The sequence below is a fragment of the Fringilla coelebs genome, assembly GCF_963513975.1.
Source record: "Fringilla coelebs genome assembly, chromosome: 3".
Lineage (NCBI taxonomy): Eukaryota > Metazoa > Chordata > Aves > Passeriformes > Fringillidae > Fringilla > Fringilla coelebs.
The window spans coordinates 69461385-69482029 of NC_140030.1; the positions used below are offsets into that span (position 1 = coordinate 69461385).

Below are 20645 nucleotides of genomic sequence, written 5' to 3' on the forward strand. Positions count from 1 at the left end.
CTTTTATTTCGATTAAGAAGCAATGAAATTGGTAATATGTGTCTAACCTGTTCCAGGTGAAACAGCACATTAGCTATATCAAGGACCCTTTCCACAGTCTTCTCTGGATCTGAGGAATCTTCAGACCTGTTTGGCAAATCTTTGTAAAGTGCCATCTGCCATCTAATGGCAGGATCCTCAAGCTGCAGGAGAAAGATTTCACATGTCACCAAGGCAAAATGTTCCAAACAGTTTCAGTAGTAGAGAAACAGCTTCAAAGATAAACTGAAACACTTCATATGGCAAACCTACACATTTACATAACCCATCCATTACACTGTGAGAGCAAGACTAATTTGTGCAATGCTTTGTAAGAGCTTCCAGAAAACATAAAGTGTTTTGGGTCAGAAGGCAACTTTAGGCCATCTACTTCCAACCCCTCTGCCATACACAAGGACACCTTCCACGAGAGCAGATTTCTCAAAGTCATGTCCAACTTGGCCTTAAATACTTCCAGAGATGATGTATCCACAGTTTCTATGGGCAACCTGTCCCACAGAACTAAAACACTAATAATCATACAAATAGCAAAAAATCATTGGTCAATAAATAGCACTGGCACCAGCAATGAACATAGTATTTGAGGAAAAGTAATGAATATGAGGTACACAGACATAACTTAGTACACTGCCTTTCCCATTGTTAAATGAAACAACATTAAAAGTGTTGCTCTATTAGTTGGGATTACTTAGTTTTCAGTCATGGAGATTAGTAGTATTGCTATTATTTACATCTATTTTAAAATTATTTTTAATCATTAGAAAATCCTAATTTTACTGATTATTAGCTAAAAAATTAGAAGCTAATTTGGAAAACTGAAATTCAGATGCATTTGCTTATCAGCCTACAAATTATAAAGAACTGTAAGAAGCAAAATAGTTTTTATCAAATTTTTCTCTTTACATTTCATATCTTCTACTTCAATAATCTGTAATTCTCTGTTTTACAATTGGTGATTCCTTTTTAGTTTGTTTTGTCTTCCCAGCCCTTCTGCTAATCAAGACTAATGCAACACACTTTGAAATCATTTACTGTGCCCATGACACTGAGGACCCATTTTACTGAGAGCTGTGGCCAGTGATCATTCCTGATTCTGCAGTTGCTGTTGCAGACACACCAGCCCAGATGGCAGGAGAACTCGGAGGGCTAAACCCTACAGATTTCCATAGGGCTTGAACTCAACACTTACTTGACTAAAACTTCTTTGTGGATCCAGATTTCAATTTTTGCCTAAGATGAGACAATAATGCTAATTCACCTCCTCAAAACATATTACGATACATGGTTTACTCAAGTTCCAGGAATGATTAAAAACTTACACAGTTGTTCATTAACAGTTTATTACAACCTAGAAAGCCACATTTTGCAGGCATTTCTTCCACCTTTCGGCTTTTCCATTTCTTAACAACTGTCACATCCACAGTCTTTGTGTGAGCATTTGACTGGATCATCATGAATGGATAGTCCACAAAAGACTTTTTAATCACAGGTGGAGATCTCTTTTGATCTGAGGACTCCTCACATTCTATCAAGGTACAGCTTTTTTGTATAGGTAGTTTTCTAAGGGTATGAGTAGTTGGCATTTCAAGGTGTGAATTAGAATGGCTGGAAGAAGATTTTGGTGACTTGAGCTTCATCCATGTCAAAATGAATGCAAGTTTCATCATCAATTTCTTGAAATAAAAGGCTTGGTACTGAGTAACAGCATGCAGGCATGCAAGGAAAGGAAAGACAGAAACAGGGTGAAGACAAATGCAGACAAAGGTAGACAAATGCATGAAATAGATGCCATAACATTAATAGCTAAAGATTCAGAAGGATGATTCTCTAACAAAAGGAATCTAGATAAATTACATTTTAGTTCTAATGTAAATAACAGAATTTTAGGTATTTCTGAGAAGAAGTGATTAAAAGAAAACCCCATTTAAAGAAAGAATATTGCTATGGAAGAAAACCAGCCTTTCAAAATGCAGTATCTTTCCTATATTTTGAAAGCCGCTTTACACACACCACTATTACTGTTACATATTAATTCAAAGTAGAAAATAATAATTTCAATTTATAAGATGATTTGGCCCTCATTCCCATTATATCTGATTCACTTAGACAACAAAAGGGTAGTCTATGCATGATGGCATCATTTTTTGTAACAAGAAACATCATACTTGACTGTGTTGTGACTGAATCCTAATGACATCAGAAAATCATGGAATAAACTGTGTTGTAATTTGTACATAACTACTGAATTTAACTTCACACATTATACTTTAAGTAACTTTAAGTAACATTTAGTGCTAACTCTAGAATGTGTCACTGATAAGTCACTGTTTTGTCTGCAGTTAACTACTTGTCACATACAGGTCTAAATCAGAGCTTTTAAAAGCTATTAAAGCAATATGTAAACAGCTGTAAAATAAAGCTAACTACAACAGCAGTTTAGTTTTGTTATCTATGTATTATATGCTTCTCTTTCAGATTTTAATCTTCCACTGGGAATTCATTTAAAAAAAAAGATATTCTACAGTCACTGATGAAAAATTTACAACTGGAAAATCCAACAGTGTGGATTTTGGATTAGCTAAAATTACTTTTGTCTTAATTATCAAGGCACTGAAATTGCATCAATCTAAGAAATTTATAAGCAATTTTATTCTCATGTAGTATAAACAGAAAAGATGTATGTTTCATAACAAGAGCAAACTTTTAATTGAAGCATAGGAAGCTTCTGAAGAGAAAGCATAGACCAAGGTATTAGGATGTACCATGACTTCCAGGCAACAAAGCAGTAAGAGACAGAAATTTCTTAACAGCAGAACGTATCACTGAAGCCACAAAACAGAAACTGAAGTAGATAAAACAGGAGGGTAAGCGCTAAATAGCAACATGAAATCCCAGGCAAGACTTGTAACTGCATGGCTCACAAAATTACAATGTACACATACTGAAAATGCCAGAACAGAAATATCTATCACTGTCACTAAGAAAACACTTTTGAAGTTTATACACAAAATCACCTCACATTCAAAGGTTTTATGTTCATAGCATTCACATTGTTTAAGTACTGTTGCTCATTAAGGTCTTCAGAAACACTGCTTTCTTCTGAGTACTTCTCCCATTTGTTTTCTGCTTCTCAGTATATAACAATATTTGCTATGTAAAGATAAGTATTTCAAGGTTTTAGGATTTAACCAAGTCTTTTGCTTTGAAGTAATCTTTTCTATGTGCAAACCCTATAATTTAAAGCTACTGGATTAAACACTTTTGTTGTTAACATGGCAGAGACATATGGAAAATATGATGGGAGAAAATTAATCTTCACATATTATTCAGGAAGAACCATTCCACTACCAGCTCATAAAAAAAAAAATTATTACTGACATGCCTGATTGCAGTGGAATCTAGACTTCTGAATGATTCTTAAATAACAGTTCAGGAAAAAAGCACCAGACTTTAAAGTCATGTTTACTCTTTTGTGACCTTATAATAAGCACAGAAAACAGTAGTTTAGTTTTCTCTTGAGGTGAATAAAAGATGGGGAAGGGGGAGGAGGTAGAGGATAATCCCAAGTAAAGCAACATCCATAGATACGATTCCATCTTTCTTCAGCAGTGGAGACAGATGCATAATTTTATTCCACTTCCATATTCTGGCTTCCTTTTCTTTATTTGAAGTATTATTAAAACAGTTTCATTACGCTGGCCATTTCAAGACTTTTCCCCTAAAGCTATTCACCTGGCACTAATTGGAATTCAGCAACAGAAATCTATACTTTTTCCCAAAATACCTTATTTTCCCAGGACTGAAAAGCAGGAACCAAACTGAGAAAACCGGAGATATTTCATTTTATAGAGTATGTCAAAATGGCAGCTTCCTTTTCATTTGCACTTCAAGCTGATGCTAATTAACTTTGAGCATTTTGCAGACTAGTAGGCGCAAATACTCAAATACTAGTAGGTGTAGTTCAAACAGTGATAGAACTTCCTTCCATCTCCAATTTTGTATTAATGGTGTGAATGGAGAGAGATTTGAAGGGCCATATATCATTGTATATTGTGCACGTACACACACACTGAAAACCTAACATTTAACATGAAAGTTAATATGAACAAGTTACTTGACAGAAGAGAATAAGGGACTACAAGTTATTCTAACAAACCAAGGCAGGTTGCCATTATATGGCACTGACAAATGAATTCAAAGGAAGAAAAATCAAATTTAAAAATTGCATACCTTGCCCTGAAGGTGAAGATTACTGCGGATGACATCTCGTACTTCATCTTCAGTGTCTTTCTGCCAACAGATCACAAATCATGTAAATTAAGAATGGAAGGTAATTAGGAAACGTTATGATTCATATAAATATCACCTTGGGCTTCATGAGATGATGAATGAAACTGACAATGTGAAAGATTGAGAAAAATATCAGAGACAAACCTTTTCTTAACTAAGCTTGCAGGATCAAGTTCTGGATGGCATCATACATATCTGTTCACAGTAACACACTAAAAGCGAGCCTGAATTCAAATTGCTAACATGCACATACGGAAAGTTTGACCAAATAAAGCCAATAACATGAACAGAGCCTTCTATGATTTGAGTTCTCTTTTTTTGCAGAGCTTTTTCATAGCATCTTTTATAGGATTCAGTTCAGCAGTCCAATGGCCGTATAACCCCCTACAGTTTAGAAAGTATTACAGCTTGAGAAAAGGAGTATATTCCAAATTAAAATCAAATTATTGCACTGTGAGTATATACCCAAAAGAATTACTTTTGAAACAGTCTATCCCTACAGAAATTCTTTCATTCACATGAGAGTGATTAAAAGGAATTAGGTATGATATTGGGCACAGAAGTTAGGAAACAGCTAGTTCTTAATTTTATGAGAGTCACAGAATCAACTGGATTGGAAAAGAATTTTGATACCAACTCCAACCAAATTCAAGCTTCCTAAAATATAACAAACACTACATTGCATTGAAAATTAAGAGAAAAAAATAACTAGCTCAACTAATGAATGAATATTATCTCCATTCATACACTGATTATTCTGAAATATATCCATACTGATAATAAGCATGTTCAAATTGAAATGTTTTAAGCAAAGAGGAAAATATGCAGATATACACCATAATCACCCACTGTGCCCTTATAAAACAGAATTATAATCTTGATTCTCTGCATTATGCTGTAAGAATGAACACAGGGTGAAACATTAAAAAATTAGATCAGTAAATATCTTTAACTTTTAGAAGTGAAAAAAAAGCACCTACCATGCTAAAACGATTTTTGGCCAGTGCAATTAGCTCTTGGTCTCCAGGAGCACAAATGTTTAGGCCTATTGGAAGCAATCTCTTCAGTGCTGCCACAATGAGAGAGGTCTGCATAGAATAGCGGTCACCTTTTCTCTTCATCTTCTTCCTTTCCTGGTCAGAAACTGCTGCCTGCAGAATAAAGTAAAAAGGAAAAAGAAACCAAATCCAATATTAAATAAAAGAATTGTACTAGCAACTTTGTACTTGCCTCTGGCTTGACAATTTCCTTATTACCTATACAGGCGCGACTTCACCCAGTGGAACTGGCATTTTAACATTGCCAATATTTTGCAATGTGTTACTCAAATGATTGCCCTTTGCATCTCAACCCAGTGTTTTCAACAGATTTGTTCACCAGAAAAAAACCAAAACCAAAAGCCAATCCCCTCCCCTCCAAAAAAGTCAAACAAAAAAAAAAAAAATCAAACAATAAAAGGTGCTTCTCTGGAATCTTCCTGACTCCTTCCCTTCGCGAAGAGAAAAACATGAATACGGTACCTTAGACATCTTAGATTTGGTGTCACTGATAAGGAAAGACATGTTGTTGATTTCATTTTGCACCACAAAGTTCTGCTCTTCCCTTTTGAAATTCTGGAAATATACAGATCTCAGTTAGAAGCAATTCTATGAGTGCTCTATCTAAACATACCTTAAATAAAAGTACAAATTAAGAAGAAATCGGTAAAATCCACAAGTTAAGGGCAGTAAAAATTAACAGATGATCAACAATGTCCTTGAATTTAAGTTTCATTTATACTGCATAACTCAGGTATTGTATGTTGGGGATTTTCCCCATGTTAGAGAGAAGGAAATGTTTCCCTAGCTATGAAAAAGACATTATAAAAATCCCACTCCTCCTCCAATTCAATATAAAAATATGGTCCAGGTCTTCCCTTACTAAAAAATTATTAATTCATTTTACCCCATTATAAACTTCCACTATATTCAGGAACATAAGAAAATATTTAAATAAAATGTTGAAATTATGAATACACAGGTGATTTCAATATCTGGTATCTACCTACAGTGTAATCACTTTTTGTGCACAGTGCTGTTTATAATAAATGTTAAAGCCAAATTGAGGCACCAGTACTGAAGTTATAAAGTATCTTGTTCCCCATACTTGAGACAACTGAAGCTATAGCAAATAAAGGAATTTCATACAGACAACAGTCCATACAAAGATCTAATGCCTTAAAGTAATTAAACTCTTTTGGGTTTTTAATTCTTTGTGCTCCAGGGTTCACTGAATCATGTTTTACTTAAGAAGTATCAGTGCTTACTAGGTCTGATTATAAAAAGGCTATGGGGTTTAAATAATTGAAAAGAAAAATAAAGGTAAGGATATAAAATGCAATGAGTTTAACACATTAAAAAAAATCCCAAAAAACTAACTCACAACAAACAAACTAGAACCTGTAAGAAAAATATCTTTAATCAATTTACTATGTTACAAAATACCTATCCGACTCTCTTATCTTCTCTGCCATTCCAAAAGTGTCAGAAATGTGAGTCAATAATACCTTCCCATCTGCAGTTTCACTTCTGTCATTAAATGTGGTTTACAAATATAACCACTAAATAACTGATCTACCCATTAAGAAACCTCATTAAAAAAATATTTACCAAGGAATTACTTACATGAGACTTTGACCAGTAAATGAAAACCTCAGCCACCATGCGGAACAACTCTTCTGCTTCAGGATTGGGCTCTTTCAACCATTTTGCCCTAAAATTTGGTAAAAAGGTGAAAAGGGGGATAATCCTCATTGTCTTAATGCTTTGAAATCACTTTTCAACATTTTACAAGGATACAAGTCAACAAAACCAATAATATATGCTTTTAATCCTTTCGGGTAGCAGTGGCTTTTAGATGTCCTATTTCCAACCCTTACAATCCTTTAATATTAATCCTAATTCTAATCCAATAGATCTGGATTGAAATTTTCTTTTGTTTTCTTCTCAAAAAGACCCCAGCTCCTCCTAAAAGTCAGAAAGCATTAGCTTGAGCAACTGCAAGATTGCCAGACTGAGTAAAAGCCACTTTAATTCAGGGCTAGGCACATCAAGGGACAAGAGGCGGTATCATTAAAAAGGAAGGTTTTATGAGATTCATTGACCTATTCCTCTCCACATACCTGTTATAGTCCACAAATCTAATCAACAAAGGGTAGAAGGCATAGAGGTCCCGTGCCAAAGTGGTGAACTCATCTAGGATGAGCAGTTCAGCCTCCGACATGTCACCTCTGCCTTCTGCTCTTAGATGTTCTTCATCCGATACAACCACTGCTGCCTTTTTCTTTAGTTTATCCATCAGTGGAAGGAAGTGTGTCTTTAAGAGCTGTGGCTTCGCTTTACTTATGATGGGCTGGGAAAACACTATTTAAGGCAATGAATATTATAATATATACCTGGCCACAAAATATAACTAAAATTTTTTACCTTTTCCCACTTTCTTGAATCTTACTTCTAGGCTACAGAGCCAAATCCTGCCCCCATTGAAATCAGCAGAAGTTTTGCCAAGAATTAAATGTGGTCAGGATTTCACAAAGTCAATTCACCTTGCCTGAGGGCAGAAATTGTAACTTGACAGACTAAGGTTGCAAGATCATAAAACTTGAAACACCTCTTTACTGGAATGCTGTCAGCATGGTATTTGTCTGCATAGTTTTATTGAGCAATGCCAGAGTTGTTTAATGGTATGGATGGATACACATATAGCTACACAGTGCATGCACAAATTTTCTCAGCTGCTGCCTCCTCCTTTGAATCTTGCTTGAGCGAAGGGGAGCTGGAAAGCATGCTCTGGTTATTTGAAAACCCATGGAAACATCTTGCCTGTATTTCTTCAGCACACTAAGAAGTCTTGTATGTAGACACAAATGGGAATGATTCAACTGATTCATTTCAGACTTGTCAGCACAAGCTTTTTGAAAATCTACTCATAATAACAGTTATGTAAATAAGCACTTCAACTGGGCCCATTGGTATCAAACCATTTGTAACACACTGATTAAATTACACAGAATTTTAGGCAGTTGCTACCTATTCTAAGAGTGCATTACATTACTAACTCTCAAAACACTAGGAATTCTGAATGCTACCATGAATGAAATTACTACTACAGTAAATACTGAAAAGTCGTAAGAAAGTCTAATTGAAAAATTGAATCCATACCACTGAAGTGACTTTTCCTCAGAGACTGTAACACTGAGAATTAAAGTGGTTTTAAATTAATTTCAAGTTCTTCACAAGATGAAGTCAACATAACTATTACTAAAATGACATGAGAATTTTGACATTTCATTGTAATGAATGTGTTAGATATATGCCTTCAAACCCAGGCTTTAAGGATCCAGCACTCATACAGAATAGCAAGGAACTGTATGATGCCTGCAAATGAAAATTTGCTATGCAATGGAAATGTACTATAGTCCTTGAATTTAATATACTGCAAAAGGCACATGTGTATATTCTATGGAAAAAGAAATATTCTAATGTACTTCTTATATTACTTATAGAGAGATTAAAACATACTGCTTACACTGTTTTTTTTTTATACTTGGTATTTCTGGTTCATCCAGATCTGTATTGTTTAAAAATGTACAAATATGAGTGTTGTTCTATTCCAGCTTTAACAGGGTAAACACAGAGTGAGTCAGAGTCTCTTTGTGTGTATATACATTCTAAATATACACACACATTTGCTTGATAATTAATTTATTTTCAGTCCTTACCTGCTAATCTCTTCATCCAGGCTCCTTCATCAATACCAAGGTTGTTATAGATGATTTTCAATATGTTACCCAACAGAGTGTTCATGTGCTCTGATGTCAAGGCTGTGCAACACATTTCAGCCTTGTCGGGATTGTTCTCAGGCCCATGCTCCCACCAGTGTGACATGTAACTGCACAGCATAGGCAGTATCACTTCCATGATATGTGGCATTTGTGTGTAACGAATACCGGACTCTGCCAGCTCCACTATTTCTTCCATCAGCTTCATCAAGGAAGGAATGTTTGGGCAAACCTCTTCTACACTAGTCGGCAAATTGAGAACTGTTGGGAAAAAAAAAAGTCAATAAACTAGCTCACAAAAGGAAAACAGCTTTTCAGCTGCTATTCAATACAACTTCTGTTTTCTGTTTACATTTTCACCCTTGTGATCCAAAGGAAACATACTCAACGCAACAATAAAATATACATCCTTTCATACTGTTGAGCAATTAACTGTTTATATTAACAGTTCTGTAATTAAAATTTCTATATGAAAGCTTCAACAATTGTGGAATGAATTCAGAGAAATCAGACGCACTTTTCTATATACAAAATAAACCTTAAATTTCAAAACCCCTTCCAGGGTAAGTTTTGCAGTTGAGAAAACAAATTGATACAATGAAATATCTCTCAACAATACATCAGATGAGACCTGGAATTCTAATAGAACAAACAGAAACCATTGCCTGTCCTAACAAATTGAACACATTTGAGAAACTGATTCTAGAGGAGAATATGTGATTGTAAATGTTTACTTTTTAATTCATTTGAATTTGTAGTTCCTTCCTCTGAAAAGGCACTGCAGTTGCCTTGATTTTTGAGGCAGTTTCTTTCATCTACAAAAAAATCTCTGCGAGGGCAACCTGTGGCTCCTGAATGTTTAACATACTAACAGACACATACCACAACATACACAGGTATCTTTAGAACAAAAACTTAGCCTGCAACTTGTGAATACAAGTCTCTCTACCATCACTCCACAGCTCCTTATTGACCTTTTTCCCAAGCAGTATCATCTCCTATTTACAGCAAATATATTTTACACAGACATCACATAGTCTCCTTTAAGATTATTCAATTTTAGTAAAAACATTCAATTTTCTGTTAAAAATCATGACAATAGAGGGGACTGTCCTTCCAGATATATTAAAATAGATAAAATATATGGTAAGCATGCATAATTGTTGATAATTTCAAGTTTGGCTACTAGAGCTACTTGGAGAAAAAATCTGCTATGCTCCCTTTTTTAAAAAACAAAGGTGAAGTTATAAAATTATTGCCATTATAAACTGGCATCTTACATGAACATATACTGTCATCTTTGTGTATCTGTAATATGATACAGACAGCATATAGGCAGAGCTTGTGAAGCTCTACTGCAACTTCTATTTATTGCAGGAACAGTTTGTGCGTGTGACCTTATTCAACAAGCATGTTGCAGCATAAGAAACATCAAGAATGGAATAAAAAGATATATGTAAAGTACACATACATAATGTCACTGCAAAGCATCTGTACTGCCTTTTATGTCAAACAAAATTACAACCAATCTACAAACTACTCTGCTACTTTTTTACTTCATAAGGGGATAATATAGCAAAGCTATTTTCTTCAGTTGATTTTCCTTCAGTTGCAAGCATGTATGTTTTAGGGACCCAAAACTGTTTGTGTAAACTGAGGAACCAAAGCTACTGACAAGGATGCTTATGCTTAATTTTGTGATCAAATATAGAATATCTGAGGTTCTAAAAATGTGCAGTCTCTTCATTAATTCAATTCCAAAGTGGTATTTTGAGAACGTTATCTCAAAATTAACATATCAGTAACATTAGGAACATAAAATTGAGAAAAGAATTTATTAGAAAATTTATTTAGAAACAAAGATTTAGAAAATAAATTCATCCATGAAATAACAAGAAAATTCTTGCATTATAAAATGCATGCAAAATCGCACATCTTAAGGCAAGCAGCATTTATAGTGAAATCATGTTTTCATAATCACAATGTCAGTTTCTGGAAATACCTGCTCTATCTCTCGCATTCTTGGTATTGTAGATTGAGTAGATATTATGTTTGTTCAAATGAGTTTCCAAGAAAGCCACTGGAAAGGCCCCTGAGAAAGCAGCCAAGCACTCTCCTAGCGCTGATCGTTGCCTGTGAATTAACACACACCATTAGTGACACACATCTATGATCACAGAGCCACAGAAGGGGTAAGGTTGGAAGGGACCACCAGGGGAGCCTGCTGGTAAGTACTGACTGACCACACCTTGGGGCTGTCTTCTGAGATCAATGCATTTCTAAGAGAAGCCATGACATTACTGGGATCATCAACACAAAAACGTGTAATAGAAAAAGCAACACTCTGCTAACATTTGAATGACATGTAAAGACATAAAATGTCAAAGGTGGCCTGCGCAGCTTACAGAAAATGAAAAACATGCAGGGGAAACCAAAGTAATTATAAAAATGCCTAAAAATGTTCTATTACTTTCCTCTCAACTTTACTGACTGTATAATCCCTACTATTAAGAAAAAGCTATGGATAGAACAAGAGAACAAAATCAACTATCATTTTATCTAAGTGAAATTTCATTTTTCTGAGAAATTATGATAATCACTTTTATGCTTAGTCTAGTATGAAAGTCAAGTTCTTCAGTTAGTGGAAAATGTTTCTAATGATCAAGAACTCTGAAATTTTATCACAATGCCATTGCTTTAATATCTTCAATTATATGACATTTATTTGATAATCAAAATTCTTTGTGTGTCAAAATTTTAAAAAGCCTGTTTCTAGGAAGAAATAAGTGATGCCCTCCCTGTCACTTCCCTTGGGTTCTTCACATGACAGCTATACTAGTCTTTCTAATTTTCAATGTAATATATCACAGCAGAATTTAGAAAGGTGAAAAATCCCTAGCTGAGACCAAATCACACATGTGACAGAAATTCAAGAGAATTTGAACTCAGGAGAGCCATGAACTTTCAAGTTAAAAGGAAAAAAAATACCTCAAAACTGATCTTGTGATTTAACAAGGTTCATCCTCACTCTGTAGTTTATCTCGGTCTTTGAGATTTTATTCTTTCTAGATCTAACTCATTAAATTTGATTTTGTTAAATCTAACTTCAATCCCATTATTATTCATACCGTGTCCTACTTCTTCCTTTTTTTCCCCTTTTCATTAAGTCTTCATAAGCAAAACATACATCCATCACAAACACCTGTGATGAGCATGTGCTTTTTGGTTTTGCTGGCAGACAATCATACACAAAAATTATTGGTTACACTGATATATTTTGTCTTCAAAAGACATCCCATATCCTCTATTTGCCAAACAGCAAAAAAAAAAAAAAATTATGTCCTTAAGGAAATCAAGGAGACCTGATTTTCCACAGATTTGGGTTTTTTTTTTTTTTACTTGAATTTTGGTCTGAGTGATTTTTCACACTGTTGCCTGTGATACAACCACCAAGTAAGCAAGGGTATGTCATGGGGCTGCTCTGGACTTATTCACAGGTTGATCTGCTCAAGAGTGTCACTTCCTAGACAGTGAACTTCCTAGACAACTGCTACCAATATCTGAAATTAATGCATTCTGTTTAGCCTGCCTTCAGAACAGTGTTAGTCACTGCAGTGCAACTCTTCAGTTTTAAAAACTGAATTTTTCTAGGTATCTCTATTTTATGACCAAACATGGCTTACACAGACCAAATGTAACTTGAAGGGGGGTTAGCAGATACAGAGATGTATAAAGCAGCAATTGCAATGCTTCATTTAGCTGGGTAACAGCTAGAAAATAAATAGCATTTTACAAGACTATTTTTTAAATTAAATTTAGAGTAATGAGGAAAAAATCTACATCACAATTATACATTATGGAATGAAGAGTATAGCAATTGCTGAGCTGAATGACATAATTTTATAATATCTTAGTTAACCCTCAAATCAAGTGCTGTTCATTATAAAATCAGATAATTTTATTTTTAGTTTTTATTTTCATTAAGAAAAGTATTTTGAAAAACATATAATGCAATATTTCAAGCATATTATAGTAAATGCACCTGCATTCCACTTAACATCTGAGCACATCTGTATTTTCTCTCAAGATATCTTTCCAATAATAGTCTTCTATATTAACTTCTGAACTGAAAATTCATGATGCTAAATATAAATGCAAATATTAAAAACAGAAAAACTATTTTCCTTCTTACCTCTCTACATAGATACTCTTGCTGGTTCCCAGAGCATATAAACTGGCCAATATTCTGTAACAAGAGACCTGAACATCTTCCACTAAAGAGAAGAAGAAAACTATATTAACAAAGAGATTTTTCTTTGCAATACATTCCCAAAGAATCAAAATAAATTACTTCAGACAAAAATGGAATTAAAAATATTAAGCTAACAAAGTCAATCCACAGAAATTACCCACTAAATACAAAGTCTTTGGATGCCCAAGTGCTATACTTTTTACTCAACATTTCCATTTACTTAAATATCATGTTAATAGCTAAAATAGTAAACCTATTCCACTAGTACATTAATTTTTTTTAATTAATGGCATTCCAACTCTTCACACATGACACCTTTACAAGGAGAATACCACTGTGCAAAATAAAGGCAATCCTGTTAAACAGATATTTAATTATTTTCATAACTGTTTATAAATTATTTTCATTTAGGCACTGATACCAGCTAATGCCATGTACTTAATTTACACTTCAAAATTACAAAGGATTAAAAACAATAAATAATTCCTTATTCCATATGAATACTTCACCAAAAGATGTTTTAAAAATATCAAGTAATTCAGTCATAAAACTGTAAGAGTAACCTTAAAATCTATTTGAAAACCTGCTTTTGTAATGCACTCTGCAGCAACAGTGTAACAACAGTGTAAGTACCATCAAGAAGGACAACACTCCCATTCTTGCCATAGACATCTTCTGTAGTCTCTCCTACAGCATTAATTTCATCCCTCAACATGCAATGAATGAAATATTGTGAGCAAAACAGGGTAAGACTGCATGGGCTGGGAGAGCCTACAAGATATTGTATCAAAGCTACATGGCCCAGCCATTTACTGTACTGTGATTTGAGTTCAGATCATCTCAGAGTTCAGTGTTTTTACATCGTAACAGTAACCTCAGGTAGACTGACCCATCCTTGTACGTGATCCACCCACAGTTTACACTCCAACCAGTACTCTCAGGTACAGGCACCAGGTCAAGATGCTTGTACAAATAAGATAAATCTTACTCTTAACAAAATGTAAAGAGGAGTTGGGTGTAAGAAAAATTAGTCTTTCCACTATGCTGTGGACAAAATAAATAGTCCCAATTTTAAATAACTATTCTTTCCCAGTTCATGAATTCTAAATTCAGTGTTTTACACCAGTCCGATGTATGTAGAATAGCTGATTAAGAACATCAACTTAAGTAATAAAGAATTCAAAGCTAAATATTAAGTTCCAAAAGATGGGATATCAGAGACCAAAAATTAGAGAAGGCATGAACATGTTGATGCCTGAAAAAGTGGTTTATGATGGACAAATTACTTTTTCTGGATACCATCAAAATGTCTGGAATTTTACAGAAATAGTTTAACAAAAAAAGTGGATGTTTACATCTCATTACTTTCAAATCCATGAATACAACCCCAAATTTTTGAACAGTTCTTTTAAGGCTACTTTAAATAATACTTTTTACAGATTTTAAAAAGAGAAAGAATGTAACTCAGTATTCTTTTCCTCCAAGTCCTACTCATGGATTTTCATAACTGAGTAACAGAGTTGGCTATGCAGGGCAGGATTTCCCCCTTTCATGCCATATGGACCGTGATATTTCTGTGAGTTCCTAAAATATATAAAATTCAAGTTTTGTGGGCAGACTACAAAGTCTGCAAAATTTTGGCTGCAAAATTTTGGGGTTGGGAAAATAAAGGACCACTGATTCCACTACAATCAGAACCTTTACAGAAATCCAATATCCAGACTTTCATATGCACTCCCTTCTATGGTGTCTGAATTCTTCAGGAGCTCCTTCCACTTCTTCCTTTTCCCTTAAATTTTCAGAATTTGAGAAGCCACCCACATTCCCCTCTAACTGAAACTGAGGTGCATGGATGATGGTGCAACACCATTCTTGTGGTATAACCATATTTATACATGGAGTAAAGACAAAGTAGCTTACACAAAGTGAATTCTCACACATGAAGAAAGTCACAGTAAATATATGATAAAGTTATAAACAAAATTGATCCTTCTGACTTTGTAATCATGGACACATCTGCTTCAATATTTATTCAGAGTCCACTAAAACCTGCAGACTGGTTTTGGTCAATTGCTGCAAATGTTTGATTAAATCAATAAAAATTTTGTCAAAAGGACATAGGATTTGTCCTTCTTTAATACAATTGAAAGTCTAGTAATGCTTACTGCATGACACTACAGATATTTTAATGGCATGGACCTTCTACATATATATATGATAATATGATACATACATATCAAATCTTCCCCAAACTGGTGCTGTCCAATATGCTCAAATAATGAAGATAGCACTGGCAGGAGAGCAACTGTGGTATAATTAATGATTTGTGTAACTCCTTTTGGCTGGTTTCTGCTGTGTGTAAACTGGCCTTGCTTAAGATTTTCCATTGTTTTCTCCAGATCCTCAGCAGCATTGTCCAAAAATGCTCTCAATGCCATCCTAACAGATTCCAGACCAGTTTTCATCACAGTCCTGTTTATAACATGCAAAAAGAATGAAAAGGAATATTATGTTATACAAGCATGGAAGAAAGCTTAGTCTTGGATTATATGAAATAGACAACAAAGATCTGAAGAAAAATATTTCATCTTTTAACATTGTAAAATCTCATCAGAGCAGAATAACTGACTGAAAACAAGTTTCATAGGTATCCTGCAGAACACAAGGATACTTGATCTGTTTTCCTGCCAAGTAAATTGTCCATCAAAATTTATAAAGTGATTCATTTGCCTTCAGAGAGGCAAAAACCCAAAAACTACATAACAAAAATAAGAATTAGTAAGTCTGTGATTTCTGACTCTAGAAAGAGAAGAATCGTCTCAAGATAGAAGTGAGAAAATCTTCCTAATTAAAGCAGTCACATTTCTATCTCCAGAACAATGGCATGCGAAAGGAATGAGTAAAAACAGCCACATATGTTAAAATCAAATCAATCAATCAATAAATGCATTTCTATAGCACCATAATCAACAATGTAAAGATGCAGTCCAGGAGAACTGGATTTAACTAGCTCAATTGATTTAACTAGCTCAATTACAAAGATCCTTTGTTTAAAGAAAGTATCCATTTAATCATGTGTGAAATAAATTGAGGTGATGCTCTTTTGTAAATTCAGTATCAGTCCAGTTCTTTTAGTCTGATTGTTTATTTTAAAGGTGGATATATACAGTTTCAAGAGCAATATCTTTAAATTTCCATGTTACCTCCATTAATTCCTTAATCTCCATCTGGAGCTATTTTCACATCTCTACCCAGAGCTGAATTAGTGACCTTCACTTGTGTCAGTATTCTGTCTGTGTGATTGCATGGACCACAGACAATTTAAGACAAAAAACCCAAGATATTGCAAACTAAAGGCATACCATGCAAGAGCTGAGCCATATTAATGGCCATGATCATGACTCTACCCCCTAGCAAATGGAATATAAAACTTGTCCATAAAAGCAACTGTAAAGATATTGGAGAAAGAGAACTACATGCACATAATACAGACAATTGTTTTGAGATTTAATGCAAAGTGAAATAATTTACCTTAAAATTTCCATGGAGGCAGTTAAGCTATCATATTTTGTTTAAAAATAAAAAACATCTAAAAATCAACTCTCAGCAGAGATGGCTGACTTTACAGCAAATGAAAAGCAACATATTACTCTCCAATAAATCAATGTTGTCTCATCCACAAACCTCACAATAATAGCTCAAGTAGCTCAATTCAACAAAATGTAGCACTGAATTCAGGCAAAAGGTTTGTGTTTTTTTCAAATTAGAACCTGAATTAATTTGCAAAGAGACTCTATGAGACGGACTGACTGTGCATTTAACTTGTGAATTTTTTTATTAAACAGTGTAAGGAAAATAATAAAATAATTCCAACTTTATTTTGGTTTTGGGAAAGTCACATGATTAAAATCACAAAAACTAACAGTCAGAATTTTCTGGACACCACTGATCCATAATGAAATTTAAAGTGTAACCTACAAATATTTTCCTGTCAAATCCTAGCAATTGACCTGTTTTGCAATGAGAATTCTTTTCAGCACTGTAACTTCTCAAGTGTTGAAATTCTGTCACCTTACACAGGTAGCCCAAATGTAACTGCACATTACTTTCTTCTGTGATTTCCTTGTACTTTAGAAAATATAATCAGTGTTACCTTGCATCCAAGGTCTGTCCCAGTATGTGAAGACAGTTGACTATTGATGTTGCATCATTTCCTAGAGAGGGAGGAAAATTATCCAGCAGTTAAGCTGAGCATACCATACCCCTTATTGACACACTGCTAACTGTACCCCTGGATTTAATGAAGGAATAAATGACATAGCAGAAGAGCCACTGAACTTCTGCATAATTTCATGTTAAAGAACATGCAGTTTTTTGTCTTAGCCTTGTATACACAAATGCAGTAACTAGAGGCAGGAAAGCATCTCTCATAAAACAGCTGAGGCAATCAAGATGGAAGCACTCAAATGTGGGGTTAATTAGAGCTGCAGTGTATTTTCTGGTTTCCATTTGATTTCTATAAGTTTTACTTTAATTAATTCAAATTTATCTGATTATTTATCTTCCCCCTCTCAGTAACATAAAAGTTTGATTCTTTATCTTCCCCTTCTCAGTAACATAAAAGCTGTTAACTTTCCAAAGTTGCTATTGCAGGAAGAGAACACTTATAAAAGATGTCATTATAAAGTTCATTCCCTAGTATTCCCCATAGTCTGCAGTTATTTATAGCTTAATTGGGCCCACATAAATAACAGTCCCTGACATAAAACACATATTCTGTATTTATTTTTCCCATTTAGGTATGTATAAAGAGGACTTACATACAAGAAGCCTTCTATACATATGTACATCCCAAAATGCTGCCATGTACAAGCCTCTTTCCTCTAAGATCACTTTTTTAATCCAGAACAGATGTATGCTATACAAATTTGAACCACAGCCTATTTTAAAATTTACTTTTTTAATTATGCAAAAATAAAACTGCCTTTTCTTTAAATTTTCTCTAAATTTTCTTGATTTAAAAAAAAAGGCAGAAACTTATAAAATATTTAAGACTTCTGAAAATACTTTTATCTGCATACAGTTCTACAGCATACTGTATTTTTTCACTAGTGGTTATTTGTTAAAAATACAAGCAAACATTCAAGTAAAATTAGTAATTGCTTCAGTGAACTAGAGACTTTAAAAGATAAAGTGCGAGGAAGGTGTGGGAGGTTCATTGCAGCACTGAAAAAGTTGTTCTATGCTACCAAAATTAGGAAATATTGTTGCTGTGTTCATCCACAGCAGATTGAAAAAACCTGGACCACAACTTCCACAGCTGCCTCAGCCAGGAAGCCTCACCTTTTTTTCACTGGCATGTGTGCTCATGCAATGGTACAGCAAGCAGATAAGAAAGCTGAGGCGACCTAAAAAATCCTACCAAAATCACCACCACAAAAGACTTAGATTTTTTGTCAGATCAAACTTTTTTCCTTATTATTTTGATGCTCTGGTGAGAGGAATGCCCGTGGTGATGAAGAGAGTGCAGGACTGTGCTAGTGACAGCAGGTATGGAGGGAAGTAGTCAAAGTACACCAGACTGTGCATTAGACCATCACAGGATCAGGGAATGGCTTAGATTGGAAGGAACCTTAAAGATAATCTAGGTCCAACCTCCTGCTGTGAGCAGGGACACCTTCTACTACACAAGGCTTGGTCAAAGCCCCATCCACCCCAGCCTGAACACTTCCAGGGGTGGGGCAGCCACAAATTCTCAGCAACTTGCTCCAGAATAGAATGGCTGACTAGAAATTTAAACAATCAAGCTACTTAAATTTGACTTTTAAATTTGAGAAAATATAAATTAATATGCTCAATTCACCAAAATTATTCACTGAAATCTTTCCATTTCTACCCAGTATTACTAAAAAAAATAAGTCAATACAGTCTTCCTCATGTACAGCCACAGCTCTCAAACCGTAAATTACTGTAGTCAAAATCTACTTTCATATTGTAAACAAATAATGATCCCATGCTGGATGATAATTCCATAATCTCAAGGCCACTCTCAGATATCAAATTTGATATTTAAGTTCACTCTGTAAGACATGCATGCTTAATTTCCCATTTTAACAAACTCCTATGTACATCTTAAGCTACATGACTTTCACAAATGATTTTCAGAAATGCAGCTCTGTATTCAGAAGTACCATTATATTCACAGTAATATAAAGTACCTATACAGCAAAACTATATAGAATTTTTATAGCAAACTCCACACTATCCATAAAAGTTATTTTTGAGCAACGCTTGCTCACAAAAGATGCCTTCAAAATGCAGAAATAACTTTCTAGGCCTCAGGTGTGCTCAGTTATGAGCACTTTCTCCTCTTCTGCACAGTCTTTGTCTTTGCTGAAATAAGTGCAATTCTCTTAATCAGATTTTCTTTACATCATGCAATTCACTTGCAGGGGAAGGCAAACTATAAGGTGACTTTGACTTGAGTTATTACGTCCATAGTAAACAACCCAATCATGCTCCATAGTCTCACAGTGACCTTGTCACAATTCATGCCAAAGCTACTGTGTTGGCAGAAAGATTTTGTAATCTGTTAGTTAGAGTAGTCTAGGAAAAGAGTTAAAAAAAAAACTGTAGCTATCACAAATAATCAGCTGATCCTATCTGACTTATCTCCTAGCACTTGAACCCAGCCAAACAACAAGAAATAAGCAAGCTGAGAAGTGGAATAGAAGAGACCTTTTCTTTAGTACTGAAGAAAGTTATATTGACTTAGGTTTTTAATTTCAACTATGACTCATTTTAGAAAAAAAATTCTGAAAACCAAATGCACAAATAAAAATGATTTTCAAAATTTTAATAATACACCTGAGCTAGTTCATTCTTTGAAGAAACAACGTAGGGTATAAATCAGGACTTATGTGTAGGCTTGTGACATATTCCACCCTCCAGAAAAAGCTGCAACAATGCCACACAGCTGCAGAAATAACTCCATTCTTCCTATGATCTTTTGGCTTTATAGGCAAATCCACTCAGCTCCTCCCAAAATATTTAAAAGCGATTATGCCAAAAAATGTTCTGATATTTCTTCTTAGTTTAATGGTTTTCATAATGGTCCGTAAAATTTTTAAACACCACACTGCTGCAGCAAGTGAGTTCTTTCCCTTCAAATTGAATGAAATATGCAGGAATTGAGTTAGGTGCATGTTATCATAATCAAATTCTAATTCACTAGATAATTACCCA

The 20645-nt window shown here is 34.5% G+C and overlaps 1 protein-coding gene across 6 annotated transcripts in view; it reads right to left on the reverse strand.

Moving 5' to 3' along the window:
• RYR2 (ryanodine receptor 2) overlaps positions 1-20645 on the reverse strand; it is a 377699-nt gene that overhangs the window by 61164 nt on the left and 295890 nt on the right. For all 6 annotated transcript variants that reach the window (XM_084203478.1, XM_084203479.1, XM_084203477.1 and 3 more), the window contains 11 exons: positions 17554-17614; positions 15634-15872; positions 13341-13422; positions 11151-11281; positions 9089-9409; positions 7490-7730; positions 6993-7080; positions 5850-5942; positions 5310-5480; positions 4270-4329; positions 48-182 (listed from right to left, as the gene is read on the reverse strand). In XM_084203478.1, the coding sequence (XP_084059604.1) occupies positions 48-182; positions 4270-4329; positions 5310-5480; positions 5850-5942; positions 6993-7080; positions 7490-7730; positions 9089-9409; positions 11151-11281; positions 13341-13422; positions 15634-15872; positions 17554-17614 (1622 nt within the window). The remainder of the gene's footprint in view (positions 1-47; positions 183-4269; positions 4330-5309; positions 5481-5849; positions 5943-6992; positions 7081-7489; positions 7731-9088; positions 9410-11150; positions 11282-13340; positions 13423-15633; positions 15873-17553; positions 17615-20645) is intronic.